The following is a 19203-nucleotide window of genomic DNA, read 5'->3' as shown; positions in this document are numbered from 1 at the left end:
AAGCTTAGTGTCAGCTTCCAGTCCAAGTCCAAACAGAGCGACCACGAGTTGGTCTTGGAGGACCAATGTTGTTGGGATTACGCCACAAAAGTAATCCAACTGCTGATTACTCCTTTAAAAAGTAATCAAATTACTACTTTAACTACTTTGTTTCATAAGTAATCAATTATTAATTACTTTAGTTAAAAAAAGATAAAGTAACAGTTGAGAACGTCTTGCTTCCTGCACAACGAACTGCAATATTCTTTCATTTGAGATGAGATGAACTAAAAATAATGTTTGTATTTCCTGCTACAAATGCAATCGCTGTCCTTTCCTTCTGCCGCCGTCGCCGCCAGGCTTGTTTTGGTGCGTCTTTCGCATATCAATGACGTCGCATGCACGGCTGCATCATCAATCTGCGACATCATTGTTTTCTGTTGTTTTCGAAATTGCAGAAAATATTTTTGTGGATAATAAGACATTTGTAGCCTGCAGAGTATTTCAGAAAAGTAATGGAATCGTGACTTGATAAAGTACTTATGATATAATTACCAGTTTTGCCAGAGTAATCCCGTTACATTACTCTGTTACTAAACAAAAGTAGTTTAATTACAGTAGTGAATTACTTAGTAATAGATTACTCGCCAACACTGTGGAGGATATAGTGAAGCTGGCTGACTGTGTGACATCACAAAGGGTTACTTTTCCCTGACTAGAGGAGAAAGGGTGCGAGGTAAATGGCAGACCTCACATTCATCTCAGAAAGGCTTCACAATGGTTAGAAAACAGAGGAAAAGAGACGGAACATAATCAGTGGCCCTTTAATGCATTTGTACTCTGCAGCTATCAATCTTATTATTTATATCTTCTATTTTTATTTCTCTTTTTTTTTTATTTTTTTAGAGTGGCTAAGTACACAGCTCCTTGAAGGGATTCAGGCCAGGAGGAAATGATTCATGCCTGCAGCCTGACTGACTCCAGCTTTGATTTTAACCCTTCGCTCCCCGTCACCCTGCACCACAGCTGCCAAACCAGATCCCACAGCCCTCCACAGGCCCCCCACCCTTAACCTGTAAACAAAAAAACGCAGCTCTCCAAGTCTGACGTCGTCACTGCTCAACCAAGGTCGCCGATCTTCGCGACTTACCCGGAAGAACTCCTTGGTGGAGCCGGCGTCCAGGGTTCCATAGGCGATCTCCGTCTGCTTGGCCAAGTCCTCGGCGCTCTCTATAGGAGACACCATCCTCTCCACCGTCAGGAAGGCGGCCAGGTTGGCAGTGTAGGAGGAGATGATGATGAGGGTGAAGAACCACCAGACGCCTCCGACGATGCGGCCGGATAGCGAGCTAACAAAAAAACAAAAAGAAGGAACACACGTAAAGATAAATGGATAAACGCGCGGTCATCAACCTCAACAAACAGGCTGTGCAGATGATCCCCCCCCGTGATGGCAGCAGCAGTTAAATTCCATCTTGTTTGGGGGGAAAACAGGCAGCATCACCACCCCTCCCCTCCCCTCCCCTCCTCTCCCCTCCTCCCGCCCTCCCTCCATCTCCCTCCCCCTTCCTCCATCCCTTGGCTGATTCCGCGCACAATCGAGAACAGCGATCTGAAAACCTTGTGATTTTTCACACCTTCCAAATGACCTACATTGCATCACACTCCCTCCGCACACGCAGTCCTCGTCAGCCGCCGCCGCCGCGCTCGGCACAGCTTATAGCCGCAACCCCAATGTGCTAAGGGAAGATAACCACTTCCACAAAGGCTCTCTCTCTCTCTCTCTCTCTCTCTCTCTCTCTCTCTCTCCGTCTCTCAGATTCCTGCCTGCCAAATTAATCTCACTCCAAGACACTTGCCAATACGTTTCATGGAACGTTAATTGCGGGGGGGGGGGGATTAATAGAGGAGAACCCTCGGCCACCGCCGCTGCTCTAATCACACAAATAAAAATTATAATAATAAATCCATGTTTTCAAGCAAAAAAATTCCCCTCTGGGGCTTTCTTCCCCCCCCCCACCACTTCAGCTCTTAGTCTCTTCACCTCGCAGACATGGCAGCTTGAGCAGCAACAGCTGAAATCATGTCGCCTTACGCATCGGGCCCTTGACAAGCGTGGAGGCGCTCGGCGCTCCACGCGGCTTATGCACTACAAGAATGACACAAATCTGAAACAAAAAAAAAAAAAGGGGGGGAGGGGGGGGTGCTTCTCATGATTCACCTTTGCGCCGCCGAACCACTGGAGGGAGAGCGTGAAGGCGAGATTAAGCGTGCGGGAAACGAAAAAAAAAAACAAAACGCAGAAAAAAAGAAAAAGCGAGGAGCTAAAACGTAATCATTTAAGATGCTTTTGCGATGACGTGCGGATGATGAAAGAGCAGCCGCAGAATGGATGTGAGAGCCTTTGAAAAGCTGTTCTGTTTGGTGGTGCTGCTGGTGGTGGGGGTGGTGGTGGTGGTGGTGGAGCTGCCTGCGAGATGTGCGCGCTTGTGTGTCTTTATAAGTGTGTGTGTGTGTGTGAGTGTGTTTTGACTTGTTCACTGATCATCGTTCAAAAGGACTTGGTGAAGGTTAAGCTTCTCTCGCCGCGGTGCAAGAAAACAACACGCTTTCTCTAAATACCTCAACGCATTTTTTTTTTTTTTTTTTTTTTTTTTTTAGCATCGCAGCGGAATAAACCACCAGCGAGTCTTCAGCTCTGCTACAGTCACAGGCAGAGAAACCACTATGAGTTAGTGTGGGCTTGAAAAGGCACCAACAGCACCTTTGTCTCCGAATCAGGTGGATCGCTCAGGTTCCCGCTCCGAAACGTAGCGCCCCCGTCTGTCAGGGGTTACCATTATTGCTCTTAATATTTCATGTATTTATAAACACTCAACTTCCATTGCAGATCAAGAGGCAATGAGCTGGGAAAACCACAAAAGAAGAGCAGCAAGAAGAAGAAGAAGGAGAAGAAGAAGAAGAAAAGCTGTAACCAGTTGTAAACAACAGCTACAGCTGAAAATCATTCAAAAACACTTTCCATGGGCTCTTTACAGGATGGATGCAACAGATAAATTCAAACAATTTGCAAACTTTTTTTTTTAACTTTGGATGATTGTTGTTTGTCAAACAATAATAGTGATCTAATATAGTGACCTGAAAAGAGCATCAGCAGCAACTGCCAGCACCTCAACAAAACCGTTTGGTGAAAGTAAGGGTTGAAAAAAAAAAAAGTATAGTAACAGTGAAGAAGTCATGGAAAGAACACAACAATAAACTACCTGCAGATACTCTGCACTTGTAAACAGTGATACATTTTCTACTTTAATTTTTTTTTTTGCGAAAAAAGGAAATCGTAAATCCCAAAAACTTAGCAGTTGCTGTTGTGCCAGGGCTAAAAGCCAACTTATCAGCCGCGAGGTTGGGCTCCTTCCAAACAAAACAATTATTCTCCTGGCCCGACACCAAGCTGGTGCGTGTGGCTCTGGAAAGCAGCTAATTAGGATTCCTTGGCAAGAGTGCAATTTATCAATCCTGATAACTTCCCACTCCTCTTGTTTACAACCAAAAGTACCCGAAGATTAGGGGGAGAACCAGGCCGCGCGGAAATGTGAGGTGGAAAAGGGCGAAAACGAGATAGTGTGGCGGCGGTGGTGGGGGGGCGGCGGAGGAAGACGTGGCAGTGATGAAAAGCAAACAGGATGGTTCCACCAGAGGCTGACAAACTCCTCCGCTCCGACTGCTAGTGGCCTCCAGAGATGGCAGTAAACAGCTGTCTCATCCTTCTCCCTCAATTGTTCCTTTCCCCCTCATTTCCTCCTCTCCTCTTCCTCTCCTTGCTTTTTCTTCACCGATTCATTCCCTCCGCATCCCAGGCTCTCTCACTGCCTTCAGAGGCCCACTGCGTGAGCTTACAGGGGCCTACTGGAATCGAAAGTGTGTCTTCGGTTATTGAAAATGTACCGATAATATTCACGTGTTTGCGAGAGCAAGAGAAGCATCGCCAACAGAGTATCAGGAATCAGGATCTGCTGCTATAAGAAAGACCAAGGGCGACACCAGACAACTGGGATTCACGTCGGGAAGGCACTTCCCTATATTTTAATTACTGGTGAGAGGAAAACAGCTTCGAATTGATACCATTCAATCTAGCGACCTGATTGCAATTCACGTTTTGATGCTTGAATGTGAAGTAACAAGACAGTCAAGGGAAAAACTAAACACATAAATTCACAGGTGCTGATGTTGCAATATGCTTTCTCACCACTAGATGTCACTAGATCTTCCACACGAGACCTTTATCCCCTATCCGACACCATGAGTCAAGGCCGTGTTTCTTTTTTCAATCTTTCACCTTCACAGTTCCATCTGTCAAACTTCCTTCAGTCATCATCGGGAGTGTCATGTGACGCAGATGTTACTCTCGAATCCAAACCGACGCAGTTCAGCTGATGGCGAATGACAACAACATGACATCAGCAGCATCATGCGACACGAAGGCCGCGCAGAAGTTTGAGAGGCCAAACTGTTGAATAAAGGCTTTTGTCATCAGACATTAGGGAGGAGAACAGGAGGCTAACATCATTTGGGGTGGGGGTGGGGGGGGGGTGAGGTTTATTTCGGGGGGGGCTCAAACAACACTGGCTTGTACTGAGGTACTGACATCAGCGCATTCAAATGGGCGAGAGCACACAGACGCACATCGAAATGCCAGCAAGCACGTGCTCGTTGTTTTCCAAGAACGACAAAATGTGATTGTAGGTTTGTCAAAAAAGAGAAGAGCAGAATAACCAGGTCACCATTTGCTGCATGTGTGAGTGTGAGATGTCTGTTGTGCTGTGTGGGTGTCTGCTGCTGCTTCTCCTGCTGCAGTCCTCCAGCCTAAGTTGTGCAGAGCGACTGGCAAACACACAGCCGTTTTTCTGTGTGTGTTTCCTTTTGAACCCTCCTCCTCCAACTACCCCTGCATCCCCATTCCCATACACACACATACACACACACACACACACACACATACACACCCTCTTTTCCTCCACTCGTCATACATTACCGCGCGGCTCGCGGAACATCCGCCGAAGCTGTCTGATTACAGTAAAGGAAATGTTCCAGGCAGCGCTGCGATCTCCAGTCGTCTTGTTCAATTCAATAGTCTCGTTAAGGCAATGATTAATCAATTATTCACTCTGCCTGGTTTTATTGCATTAGGAGAGAAAGGAATTGGAACGGGGGCAGCGCAGGCAGCCTGAGTGTGCAGCCTGCAGCCCTGCGATAAAGCTGCACATCTCTGCAGCAAAAAAAACAAACACATTTTCATCCCCCTTGATTTTTTTTTTTTTTAACAAATATGTGTAGCAAACAATTGCTGCTTCTATAGACGTAGGATCTTGAGCGTGATAAACTCTAAGCCTTTTGATCGAAGGACACTTTACGGAAAGGAAAACGGGCAAGTAGTGCATCGCTGACGACAGCAACACAGGAAATGCAGTGTGGGCGACGGCGCTTCATTCGCTCAACTGCTCTCCACTGCCAGTTGGAAAGCAAAGTGTGAACAGTAATAGAGAGAGGGCAGCTGATTTTTTTTTCTTTCCCTCAGGGCGTCTCCAACAACTCAGAGAATTGCATTCACTTATCTGAGATCAGATCAATGAGTGGTTTTGTTTTCCCAGACATTCATGTCATTAGAAGTGGACCCCATGGGTTCCTCAGACATCCTCAAACTAGACGGCAGTTGTGGGTCTACAACCATCCTGACCAGTTTACAAGGACACAAAACGGAAGGAAGGTCAACTTGGAAAAACATGAAACGTGCAGTCATGGTTTCCTCAGGTGCATCGTTTCAGGCAGCGATGTCCGGATGCATTTCACAAAACAGAGCAAACGTGTTGAAGAGGATGCTGCTGTTAAGATTCATTGTATCCGTTGACTAAACCAACACAGGCTTTTCAGATCTTTTACATGAATACGATGGTTTCTGGTTTAAAGGTTCCCGGTTATTTGATGGCTCTGTTGATCAGCAGTAGGTTGACAGCAGTGTGTTAATTAGTCTGGATAGTCTGGATCTATGAGTAACATCAGTACGCTAGCCAGCACGTTAGCAAAGTGCGTCAGCGAAAACTCTAAAATCAGTCACAGTCAATCCACCACCCCCACCCACTGCACTGACTTGGGTTCACACTCATTGGCGGGTGTTGTGAGACTATATCGAAACGGTGCTAGCTGCAAAGACTCAGCCTAAAACCTCCACTACCAGAATCTGTTCCGCACGAACACCTGCAACTAGCCGTCGACACCCGAGAAGACCACCACTCCTGCCGGCTATCTTTGACGGACAGCGAAAGAAATTGGAACACCTCTCCCTCTCGTGTCGAAGCCAGATCTCCATCCGCCGCTGTGCGATCTCCTCCCACAACTCCCCGGGAATCTGCTGCGGTGCTAAACTCTCATTAGAATTCCCCTGGCTGCCCTCCTCTATTTCGATATGGTAATTAGCAATGACTAATGACTTTAGCAAGTGTAAAAAATGAGCCGGTAATGGCCACATTACAATGGATTAGGAATTACAGAGGTTTAAACGTGAGAGGAAATGATCTTTAATTATTGTGTGATTCTAAGACAACTGAAAAAAAAAAAAAAAGGATGCCTGCTTGTCTTCTCTCTCGAGAGTGAGCGGGACAGCTGTATGTCTGCAACGACTAGCGGTGATCACTCCTGATAACGACATGCACTGATGTGACTTCCTGTTCTTGTGCGGCTGAAAAGAAAAGACACGTAATGGAAGAAGGAAAAATGTTGTTTGTAATAAAAGAAATGAGTGTTAAAAAAAAAGAAGCCTGTTCCACTTGCGAACTCTGACCAGAAATGTCAGACAAATCAGAACAGCGTAATTTCTTGAATTAGCTGGTCGCACACGTAGCCAACGCGAGGAAATGCTACAGACTACTTTAAAACATTCATATTCACATCTTCATATTCAAAAACTCAGCTCAGTAATAACTGATTCAGTCATCTATATTGTATCATATTATATCTATTTCATACCAAACTAATGGTACTAATTTCGCAGAACTTGGAACATGTAACACTTTGAACGCTTTGAATGGCCCACATAAGAAGAAACGGCAGCAGAAAATACTTCACTAGATGCTGGAGACCAGGTTGCAACAGTGGCGTTGAAAGCTGGGAAGAGTTACGCCAGTTCTGAGGGCCAATGAGGGTCCAATTGGGTCCTAACCAGATGCCCCTAAAGTGACTGTAATCACTATTAACTGCTCCTCAGACTAACATTTTGGTCTTACACCTCAGAGCTATTCAACCACTCATATTGCAGGATTATTGTTAAATAATGTTCCCTCAGTATGCTTTAGGAACACATTAAGCCTGGTGATGATAAAACTTTCATTAGGTTTTACTTATTCCTGCTGGACTCCACGGCACAAAAAGCCTCTCTTTAAATCGTACAAATTATCGTGGGTTTGTCGGGATAATTACCCCGGATGAAATATTCATAAAAGCAATTCTCCTTAATGTTATTCCGCCGCCATTTAGGTCACCGTGAAGGACAGTTTGGGGCCCGGTGCTGTATCTTAAAATCAGAGTGACGTGACAAGCGAACAGAAAATTGGTTTTGATGTGCATCACACAATGCTTTTAGCGCGCACCTAGCCGGGGAGAAGCACAGACACACAGCGAAACTGCACTTAGCAGCTGCTTACGGTGTTTTCGGCGTTCCGCCACTTCTGTGTCTGTCTGATTAGATTTTTTTCCCCAAATGAGCCTCTGCATGTTATGAGCAATGTCGCCACAAATTGTTTGAGTCTACGGTCCATTCTTGTTTGCTCACACTTTGCTTTTTGCTCCGACGCGCTCGTGGTCGCTAGCGTTGTTTATTTTTTCGTTTATTATTTTTCGGAGAGATTTCAATTTTGAGGGAAAGGGGGAAAAAAAAAAACATCAGCGAGGATTTATGCAAAGAAGCAACACTTTGCAAAAACATCTTTACTTCCCCTACACACACCTTTCTTTCCGTCTAAAGGTCAGTATTACCATGCCACTGGGTTGGAAAGAGAACATTATGCTAATCTTGTTGCCAGCCTGCAGCGATGGATACCGAAAGCTAGTTATCACACTTCAAAGTACACGGCGAAAAAAAAAACAAAGACGCCAGAAATCATTGCGATTCAAAACACCATAAATCTGTTATAAGTGCACAGTTGGGAGACAAAAAAACCCCCAAAAAAACAAAAGCAACTTTGCGACGTTACGGCCTGTTTGAGCGACGCCGCGCGGCCGCGGCTCAGCTCCGAGGATCCAGCGTGAGTGAAATATCGCTGCAATTGCAGCGTTTGTGAGGGAATAACATCAGGGATGCGGCCGTTGCCTCGTGTAACCTGAGAGAAGTCAGCGCTGGCAGTGCAGAGTGAGAGCGCCCACACACTTACGCACAGCCTCTTAGTCAGTCCGGCGAGAAGAAGAAGAAGAAGAAGAAGAAGAAGAAGAAGAAGAAGAAGGAGAGCAGGATCCGAGCGCAGACAGAGCACGCAAACATAGACAAATGCGATGTGGAAAAAAAAAAGCCACAAGCGCATGATGACACATATAGATGTCATGTAACCATGTCATCATATACCCAGGGAGTCTCAGGGAGTCAATTTAAAGCTGTTGCTTCCTCGGGAAAATAAAATAATAATAATAATTTTAAAAAAACACGCCTGTGTCTTTTTAAGGTCGCCATGGCAACGCAGTCAGCACTCCAAACAGTACGGCAGAGCTGAGAGAGACTTCAGTCGCTCACTCCTCCTCCTCCTCCTCCTCACTCCTCCTGTTGCTCTCCACTGATTCTCTATAAGGGCAACCGCTCCTATAGTCGGGTGCAATAACAGGGGGGAAAGTGCTCGTTAGGGCTCCTTGACGCACACGGCCAGCGCACGCACACGCACACGCACACGCACTCCGCGTTGGCATATAATCCTCTGAGCACCTGCGTGCACCTTCTCCTGTCAGGCTGCTGGCGGTGTTTGCTTTGGACCAGGCAGATTTCCCATGAGTGCGCCGGTCCTGGTCTATTATTCATGGCTGCAGGAGTGACAGCCACGCGTTTTTCACACTTTGTTTACAGTAATACAAGAAAAAAGAAAAAGAAAAAAGAAAGAAGAAGAGGAAGCCCCCCCCCCCCCCCCCCCCCCCCAGAGCTCACAAGCGCGCACATGCATGTGCGACCCGCGCACGCTCGGCATGCAGATGCGCCGGCGCGCGCCTCCCAGAGGGGGGCGGTGTCTTTGTCTGTGTGTATGCTTGCCTCGGCCCTGGCGAGATCCATGTACGATCAAAAGTTGCCTTCATGCCAATTCCCGGACAGATAAATACATAAAACATGCGGCGCCTGGTGAACTAAACTGAACCGTCTCTTTATGAATAAATGATCCCTTCCGTCCCTGCCGAGTGTTTCCCCCCCCTCCCGCCAGCTGCTTAACGGCGGCAACTCGCTGGCACCACAATTACGCAACGCGACGGCGCGTAACGCAATCTAATTTCTTCTGGTTAATGATATCGATGACGGCAGCGGCGCGGCAGAGGGGGACGAGCAATTCATCCGCCGTCGGAGATCGATAGGTCCCCCTGATCGGAGGCGGTTTAACCGCTTCCTCCCCGAGACGACGATTAGCGATTAGACAACTGTTTAATCTCAACGACGGCCTCGGGGAGGCGCTGTCCGGTGCGCATCTTTATTAAGATGCATCGAGTGTACGATCATTTTCTGGGTTTGGAAAGTAAAGGAAACGGCAAAGACTCCGAGGGGAGGGAAAATAAATATCTGCTCTGTAAACAGGTGGCTGCAGCATTAAGCGGAGGATTTAAATCAAACCGTGCAGGCGTGTCGGGTCGTCTCTCCTGAGGCAACACCCGCCAATTTATCACTTTTGAGTGATGACACAAGAGTTTCCGCTCCTTAAATGCAGACATCTTGTTGAAGGTATCAAGCAAAATGGGAAAAACAAACCATTTCTATTTGTTTGGTTGGGTGACACGTTCCTTTCCAGAACCCTGCTTCCCTTCAAACCCAGCACCTGGTGTCGTGCAGATAAGGGTGCCGGGTCACAGGGTTCCAAGAACCCCCGGAAGTAGTCAGAGGTGAACTTCTCAAGAGTAACTTTTTAAAGAGCACTTCATTTTCATAGTCCCATTTTCACCCGACGCTAATGCAAGTGGCAGGCAGGGACCATTTGGAGAGTTTAAGGGCACAGTGACATTGAAAATTTCCCAGTGCCCCGGTAAGAGTTTCTAAAATAGACCCGGTCAGAGAAGTATTAGCCCAGCACAACTCTGACAAAAGAAAGAGCGTGTCAGTGCCGTTTTTTCCCCCCTCTTCTTTGAGAAAATGTTCAAAACCTGAAAAACACATCTGCAAATATGGAGGATGGCAACTGATCAAAAAATAAATTCCAAATGTCAGCCATTTACCAAACACAGCACCAAGGCAGATGGAAGCTGCGGTGACATTTTCTAATCCTCATGGATTGGTGTGTTGTCGTGTGTTGTGGTGTGGTGTGGTGGCGTGGCATTCAAGTCCAGTTTGTCTTCAAACCGTGCTGCTAAACATCACGTCTTCGCCCCAAAATACCAAAAATGAGCTCCCGAGTCAGGAGTCGCATTCATCTCACCTCTTCTGTGCAAATGACATGTAGTATTAGATTATTCATTTTTTTTTGCCTTGTCTCATCTTCACTCGTCTTGTGACAGAGTATGTTGATGAAAAAATTTGCCCTTCATCAACATGAGTTCTCCTCAGAGTCGTCAGTGGGAGAGGTGGGGGGTTCATTCTGAGTGAACTGTTCCTTTAGTTCTTCCACCAACGTAGCTGGAATCGATGTTTTACCGCCTCTTGTTTGGTTTCAGGAAGGAGAAAGAAAAAAAAACAAACCCAACAGCCTCACGGTTTGACGATAAACCCAGCGTGAGAAACACCGACCCTCCTCGGGCGACCATAACTCGCAACACGCTGGATCCATTATTCAATGATTCTGACCGGCGGCTTGATAAATTGCTGTTGTGGCAGGCGGAGCGTCCGTGGCAGAGCTGATTTATTTCAGCTTACAGTCGTGCGACGGGAGCAAGACTCACACTCGGGAGGGGAGGCGACTCCACGGGCCCATCGAACGCACAACAGCCGCTGCTCTCCACCCGATGGCTGTACATAAAGGTGGGCGGAGTCACCGTGACGTCACCTACTGGTTCAGAAGCTTAGCGGTTGGTTTCCAGTCGGCAACATCTGGAGTTTCCGTTCAGAAACGGGAAGATTCCATAGTTGGAAGTGTGGGTGGAAGTGGAGGTGAGAAATGATCGGAGCGTGAGTGCAGTGAGTGTCCCAACACCCGCCCACCCGCTGCGAGGACGATCACACGGACGGTTGGCTACGGAACTTCAGCCACAGTAATATTTCATTCCACTAGTGATTTAGAACAACAACAGTTTGTAATAGTATGAATTTAGGAATCCTTTCCACATTTTCAGTCTTTCTTGCAACCAACTTTGGCTTCTCTGCAAACCAAACGATAGAATGCAGGTGTTTGGCTCTTCTGTGTGGCCTCCTTTTTGAAGCTAGAAGCTCCATCCATTTTTTTTCATACAGTCAATGTTCTCAACTTAATATTACTCACTCAACTTTTAGCAAAGGTGACAGTAAATAATAGTGTATTTCACCGTGAATGAATTTAATTGTTAGATTAAAGTTAAGAAAAAGGTGTTTCCAGCATTTGCCCTGGAGTTGCATCTAGGCTGGTGCACAACAAGGAAGAGAAGTGATGATAATATAACAACAACAGCAGCCACAGAGCGTCAACACATGGGTTGCAGTGGCACAGTCGACTTCACGGTGAGTTCTGACCGGTAGACTGCAGCAGTGTCTTGTTGTCTGCTAGTAGTCCATCAGTCGTCTGAGTTAAACATATTAAATATATTTTTTTCTCTGACTTTGCTGCATGTTTATGGACTTTTTCCATTCCAGTACTTCTATCTTCCTTTCTTTTGTAACTCAACCAGAAAATCCCCATTGGAGCAACACATAAAATCACCGCTCCTCTTTTGGGAATAGAAAATGTGAGGGAGAATTTCCATGATTTCCTCTGCCACACTTAATGGCTGGGTAACACGCTGAGAGTCACTCCAGCACAATTGCTGGAGTGACTGTTTGTCGGTCTTTCTCTGGTGTGGACTCCAAAATCAACTTGATTTAACAACCATGTCAAAGACAATAGATTTTGATTTCTTTTTTTGTCAAATTCCTCTGTGCTGCCTGTCACATGATGTTTTGTTTTTTTTGGCGCGGGCCAAGAATTGGGATCCAATCTCAAAACAAATTGCATTTCATTTTCCAGAACATGTTTTTTTCCGGGGTGTAGCTGTCTTCGTTTTTTATTTGTCCAGAAGATCTACACAAAGACAACGGCGGCGCAAATTAAACACCTCATCCAAAAGCACACATTGTTTGGAAACCGTGCCCGTTTAATATGAGCGGCTGTCGTGCGGCGGTGCCAGGTAGGAATCAGGAAGAATATCAGGAAAAATAGAGCGCAGGAGGAGGCAGAGCTGCAGATCTATAGAGGGTGACGAGCAGCGGCTGGAAGACAGGACGAGCGAAAAGCCGTGATTGGAGGGGGGTGGATGAATGGACTGGTGTGTGTGTGTGTGTGTTTGTGTTTGTGTTTGTGCTTGTGTGTGTGTGTATGTGTGTGTGTGTGGTGGGCTCCTTCTCAGAGACCACCTGTCTGCAGAGATAAACACAGGGAGGGCCCAGCAGTGCGGACTGGGCTTTATGGGAGGGGCTGGACTGACAGTGCTGACATTTAGAAAGAGCACAGTAAACAAGGTCTCCCAGAATAAATAGCAGGAACACACACACACACACACACACGCGCGTGCGCACACACACACACCAGATGCAGACAAAGCTTAAGCGCCGTCCTGGTTAATGCAAAATCAGGGTGTATCTGCATCCATACGGTGCGAGCATCACGCAGCGCTGCCCACGGACCTGGAAGCGGGCAACTCGTCAGCCGCAGACAAAGGAAGCGGCAGCTGTCTGCTTTTAATAGAATCCGCCTGTACACATAAAGCCATGCTGGGGAAATTAAACACGCCCACCCCCTGATTAATCCAGGACAGCGGAACCGTCGCCAGCGTTTTCTCCTTTGGCCTTTTGTCTTTGATTAAACACAAAGCGCAGCAAGAGTGAGGGTCCACCTTGAGTGGTCAGAACTCGGCGCTCCTCCGGAACGTTCGGCCGTCACCTGGGCGACGAGCGCTACGCCTAAAACCTGCCGTGCAAACCAAGCGCGGTAACAGCAAGTGTCGCGTGTTGTTAATGAAGAAAAACTGCTGGGAACTTTTTCGGTTTTTGTGCAGGGTGACACGTTTGTCCAGCGGTCATTGGTTTAATTACAAATATTTAGCTGCGACTTCCTGTCAGCAAGAACAGCAACAACAAATCAATGCGCACAAGTAGCAGGCTGCAGTTTCCCCACAATGCACCAACAAATAGCGAGAGATGCTAGCCAAACGCTTCATCCTTAGATTTCAATGATGAAGACGATTCAGTGGATGCATCGTAGACTACATCTTCACACCTTGTCTTAAATCACAATTCTGATCTGACTTATTGATTTTATTACTCCCACAGTTTCCTGCCTTCCCTTCCTTCACCTTCTTGTACGTCTTGCGTTTTTTTCGCTGAGATGGAATTTGGGTTCCAGAGAGGAAAGAAGTTGACGATGAACCGCAAAAGCACAGCTGAGGTTTTTTTTTTGCATCCTAACTTAAAACTAAATCTGTAAACAAAGCACATCATTAAAACAGGCCACTGCTGCATCTTCAGTGATACCACACTCTTACCAGAGTTACACAGAGTCCACATATGAACAGAGGCACGACTGTGGTTTCACTCGCTTCTTTCCTTCGTTTGCACTCACGTTACTAATCCGTGCCGCACGCACAGTGTTATCGCAACTATCGGAGAGGAACGTGAGCGGAAGTCGGAAGGTACGCTTTCGTGCAATCTCACCGTGCGCTCGCAACACTTTAGCAAAGACGTCGAGATGCACCTTCGCGTCACGTGCCGCGCTGTGCCGAGTCGAGCAAGTGGGTCACCCGAATTTTCAAGGAGAAAACCGTGGCTTCAGGCGAAGCGTTCAGCTGGGTGAAACATTCACTGTTTTGCACGGCGCTAGGTATCCCGATGTCTGCGAACCCTGAGCTGCTGAGTGTGACGTGAACCCACACATGGACTGTTCTTGCGTCTGACGTTTCAATATTATGTGCGGCCCAATTGTGAACGAGCTACGAGTTGCCATCACATCCAATAGGGCTTTAAAGGCTAGCAAATCCCTTTGGCTGTTCCCAAGTGGTGTCACCGTGAAAAATGATATTGCACGTTTGGTTTGGCGTCATTTTAATGCCAGATCTCCTTCCGGACGCAACCTTTGCATTTATGCCCACTTGGAGAAACAACAGAGGGCACGCAACACTCAAAGAGCGCCCCCTTGAGGTGGCACTTTTTGCCGGGAAATGTCTGGGGATGGCAGCCCTCTCAAGACTCTACACCGTCACAGCCCACTAGGCCATTGAAGCCCTCAAAGCTATTCACCAAAAATATAAAGAGAGACAATGAGAGTCACCTTGGAGAGACATTGGAACATATTTGACTGGAGTCCTTGGAGATCACAAAGGCTCGCAGCAGTCACCTTCACTGATGACACTTTTCCCCACCACTTGAAAACCTCTTTGAGTAAAGAACCGTGGTGGAGCAATAATATGATATATCTTGCGTTGATGCATTTTAATGTGTTCAACCCCGCTCTGGAAAAATCTGTTTTGTCCTCTCAAAGTGCCCGTGAAAGGTTTTCCTCCGCTGATAAAAAAAAAAAAAAAAAAAAAAAAACACATTAAGATGAGGAGCGAAAAATGCGCGGAACCCTGTGTGCGGTCAAGCCCACACACTGAGGTGCATGCTCACACAAACACACACAAACGCACAAAAGCGCACTCGGAGATTAACCGCTGGGAGAGAACAATATGAGAATGGATGGTGACATTCTCTCTGTCTTTGTGCAACCGCGCCGGGAAATCAATAGTTATTGCGGATGCATCTTCCTGAGCTTTAAGAGAAGAGAAGAGGCTGCCCGGGACGAAAGCCTTTACATCCCGCAATGAGCAACAGCAGAGTCTCCGGGCAGGAAAACGCGAAATGTCAGGCCGAGGCCAGTGGGAGTAGAGAGCGGCGCTAGCTGGCTAAGTCATGTAGCGCTGAGCACCTATGTGCCGCACGTGGGTCCATATAGGCAGCGAGCGCTCCCTCCCTCCCTCCCTCGATCCCCACCCTCCATCCGTCCTATCTTCCCTTTGATATTTGTGCAAGGTAACAGACTAAAGGGGGAGGAAAACACGTTTTAAATGCCACGAGATGGAAGATAAAAATGAAGTGCTGCCGCCGCCACGCAGAGGAATAATTTCTCTAACCTTCAGTGCCTCAATCAGGGAGCGTTTGACTGATAACTGAGGCAATTTGTTCAGAAAAAAATAAGACAACACGTGACTCTGTCGGCACTGCAGCGTCTGGTCGGAGAGACTCTCTCCTCTTGTCTCACACAGTATTGACGCGCTAGGGCTGAGCGGCCCTCCACCCCTCTGCCCGCACCTGTACATAATGTACGCGGCCGCCTTAATGTTTAATAAGACAGCGAGGCCGCGTGTCCGTGTCCTGACCTCTTTCTTCTGGCTCGCGGCTTCGCGGTGATAATACTGACATTATCCTCTCATCTCCCTTCCGCTCGTCCCTCTCTGGAGAGCTCGCCAGAGTCGACCTCGGTGTCTCTAATTTCAGACATGTAATGAGATTTTTAATTGGTGACCTTTCGATAATGGCTCCTCGCCTGTGCTCGCGAGAGCACTCGAGGTGAGACGCTTTCCCGCCGCTCCGCGGTGCCGCCCGGGGCTTTCCGGTGTTTACCTTCCCCCGCGGGCTGATTGATTAGTGGGACGGCGGGATTTTGGGATGTTCTTTTAAGTTAAGGATGCCAAAGAGGTTTTTTTTTTTTTTTTTTTTTTTTGTCCCCACTGAAAATATGTTTTTATCCCCCCCTGGGGTGGATCGTCAGACAGGAGGAGGATGAATATGAGGAACTTGGCCGAGTCATTAACTCCCTGCGCTGCTCGTCGTCAAACTTTCAGCACCGCTCCGTGTGACAGTGCGCGTTGGTGCTGCAGACTAGGGAATAATGTCTTGAGGTGTTTTTCAGACTCAAAGCAGTCAGACCACCGTCCCGTTTCCTTCCAGAAGTCTGAAATTGTCAGATTTTGATATTTAAAAAAATGCAGTTGACTTCAAAAACTTTTTTTTTTTTTTTTTACCAACTGCTTCACATTTGAGGCAATGAGTCAATGTTTTCTTGCTAGCTGTCTACGCTGCGGCCGTTGCGTCACTCGCAGTCAGGGGTGGTGTGACGCAACAGCATCCGCCGCTTGGGGAAGACGACGCGAAATCGTTATTTCCGCTAACTGCACAGTTTGTTCAAAACTTTCCGAAACAGCGTGAGTCATCCCGAAGCCAGCCACGTTTCAAACCAGGAAGTAGCCAAGATGAGATAAGATAAGCAGGGGGGCGGGGGGGAGAAGTGAGGACGTTGATCAAGAGGCTGGGGGAGAGTGGACACAGATTATAATGTTGAGCTCCTCTGTGGGAGGGACCAGGATGGACAGCCTATGTTGTTTTGGAGATAAAGCCAAGAGAGGCCACGCTGAGGTGTTTTGGTCGGTTCTGGTCGTCAGAACGAGCACATGGTTGTAGTGACAGAAGATATGATGTCAATTGGTGCGGAGGCAGGTGATTGGCTGTTGCCCCCCCTGAAGGGAAGCAGCCGAAAGGAGAAGGAAGTGGTATGTGGGTCGCGGTCAAAGTGAATAAAAATCCTCTCATTTTCTTACCGCGGTGAAATGTCACAGCCCTGCTGCATGAAGGCCCCCAGAGAAAACCAGAGGGAGTTGAAGATCCCGAACTCGTTGGTCTGCTCCGGACTCTGCTGGGCGGCGCTGGGCTGCGTCGGCGCCTGGCCCTGCTGCACCCCGTTGGCCGCCGCCGCCGCCGCCTGGGTGGGCGTCTGCGGCTCGCCCCCCTCCTCGTAGTCCTCGGCGTGCCACTCGTACGGGCTGAAGCGGCTGACCAGGAAGAGGACCACGCTGACGCCGATGTAGGCGAACACGATGCACATCCAGATCTCGTAGGCCAGCGGGTCCAGGAAGGAGAAGACGCCCGGTTTGGATTTGGTGGGCTTCTTGATCATGATGGAGATGCCGAGGGACATGAAGGGCTTGGAGAAGTCGATCACCTCCTCGCGGACCAGCGTGATGGTGAGGGGGGCCACGGCCACGTCGGCTTTCTGACAGAGCCACCAAAGGAAAAAAAGCTATTTGTAAAAATATAAATATAACACTTCTTATATGTTTTACATAGATCGTTAGCTGGCGCGAGAGAAATGAAATGGTCAGGTGAAGATGTTTCAAACACGCCAAGCAAGGTGACGATGATATTTCGCTCTCAATCAGTGTTTCTCAACTGGTGGGTTGCGGAGCAGTTTTGATTGGGTCATGGCTTCATCTTCAAAAAGAGATTTTAACATACAGGGTGCGCCCCAGTACCTTGCATCATTTCGCAGGCCAATCATTTTGGCAATTCTTGCTGAAATAATTTCAAATTTTTACAGAATGTATAGAAACAGATCGAGATTTTACATTAAATGTTTTATTTTTGTACTGTTTTCAGGTTGAACCAAGCCATTCACTCCCAAAGAGAAGTCATTTTGCGTCTTGGAATATGCTCGCACAGGCGGTGCACATATTGAACACTTAATAATAATAATGTTCAACACCTAAACTGTTCAATTTCATTGAGCCAGACTTGGTAGTTTTCAAGATAATTGCTTTTTTAAATGATATAACAATTTTTGTGACACCCTGTATATGAATTTATAGAGAAAATGTCCTCTTATTTTTGCAAGACATACAATTCAATTCAATAATTTCAATAATATTTACGAGACATGATAGAAGGTGGGCTACCGTGTTTTATTGTTGTGGACGAAATTTCAATGCTGTGGAATAAATTTGGGTCACGGCATCATGATAAGGAAAAAAAAACATGCGGGTCCTGAGACTCAACCAGTTGAGAACCACTGCTCTACACCTTCTGTTCCCCCAGAAAGCTGCTCGCATCTCTGCAGACATTGAAAGCGGCAACACATCATTTCTCTCACCATTAGAAAGTACAGCACGGCCACACAGGAAGATCTTCACTGCAGCAAGAGCAACGGTCCATATACAAGTCTGCGTTGACTTATTGAAATAATAAAATAAGTTCCTACTCACCCCGTAGACCAGCTCTCCCACCATGCCGTTCCACATCTTGGTTTCGGGATCTCTGGCTCCGTACTTTCCGTCGGTGACGACCTTCAGCTTGTACTGGTAGCCCACGTGCTTGGCGATCTCGGCAGCCAGCTCCACGATGTAGCCCTCGTACCTGTCGTTGCCCTGCAGCTGCTCGTGGTTCTTCTTCAGCATCACGTACGGAGACTCCTGCAGGATAGTAATGATTATTAGTATTTTTTTTTCTGGCTGTGCGTAGCTGCAATCAACTCAAATGTTACAATTGAAAGAGAAAAGTTTAAAAAAAAAACAAAACAAAACATTGTTTAATCTTAAAACTACAAGTTGCAGTCGTGAAGCCTTCACCTCATGAGGGAAAACTGAGAAAAGACACCAAGAGGTTGCGATGTCTGACACACTGTCTGTGTGTAAATATATATATTCCTGCCCTTTGCTCCTCCTCCAGCCTGCTCTTGCTACACCATACAACATTCATACATCTCACACTGATTGGGCGTCCAGAGGAATTACTGTCGGCACCTGGGACCCCTCCTGTTTTTTTTCTTTGAAAATTGAATGAAAAAAAAACAACAACTAAACAAACAACAAGTATTTGAAATAGAACGCCGTTCCACCGGCAGCTGGCGGGTCTCAATTCCCACAAGTTATGTGGTCCCGCTTATGGCTAAGGCCGTGCTGAGCTGAGCAAATCCCACCATCATATTTCACCAGGGGGGTCTTGAGACGGCTGGTGGTGGTGGTGGTGGTGGTGGTGGAGGTCGGGTGGTTTGGGGGGGTTTGTGTGTGTGTGTGTGTGTGTTGGAGCCCTGTTAACAG

General features: G+C 47.2%; 1 protein-coding gene across 2 annotated transcripts in view; it reads right to left on the bottom strand.

Moving 5' to 3' along the window:
* Window positions 1-19203, bottom strand: part of gria1a (glutamate receptor, ionotropic, AMPA 1a) — a 68458-nt gene that overhangs the window by 10982 nt on the left and 38273 nt on the right. For both annotated transcript variants that reach the window (XM_076041540.1, XM_076041541.1), the window contains exons 10-12: window positions 18370-18576; window positions 16933-17384; window positions 1130-1328 (exon numbers count right to left, since the gene is read on the bottom strand). In XM_076041540.1, coding sequence (XP_075897655.1) covers window positions 1130-1328; window positions 16933-17384; window positions 18370-18576 — 858 coding nt within the window. The remainder of the gene's footprint in view (window positions 1-1129; window positions 1329-16932; window positions 17385-18369; window positions 18577-19203) is intronic.

Source organism: Nelusetta ayraudi, unplaced genomic scaffold, assembly GCF_046127955.1.
Source record: "Nelusetta ayraudi isolate G7.1 ecotype Tasmania unplaced genomic scaffold, CSIRO-AGI_Nayr_v1 ptg000068l, whole genome shotgun sequence".
Taxonomy (NCBI): domain Eukaryota; kingdom Metazoa; phylum Chordata; class Actinopteri; order Tetraodontiformes; family Monacanthidae; genus Nelusetta; species Nelusetta ayraudi.
This window is presented reverse-complemented; position numbering and strand designations above follow the sequence as displayed.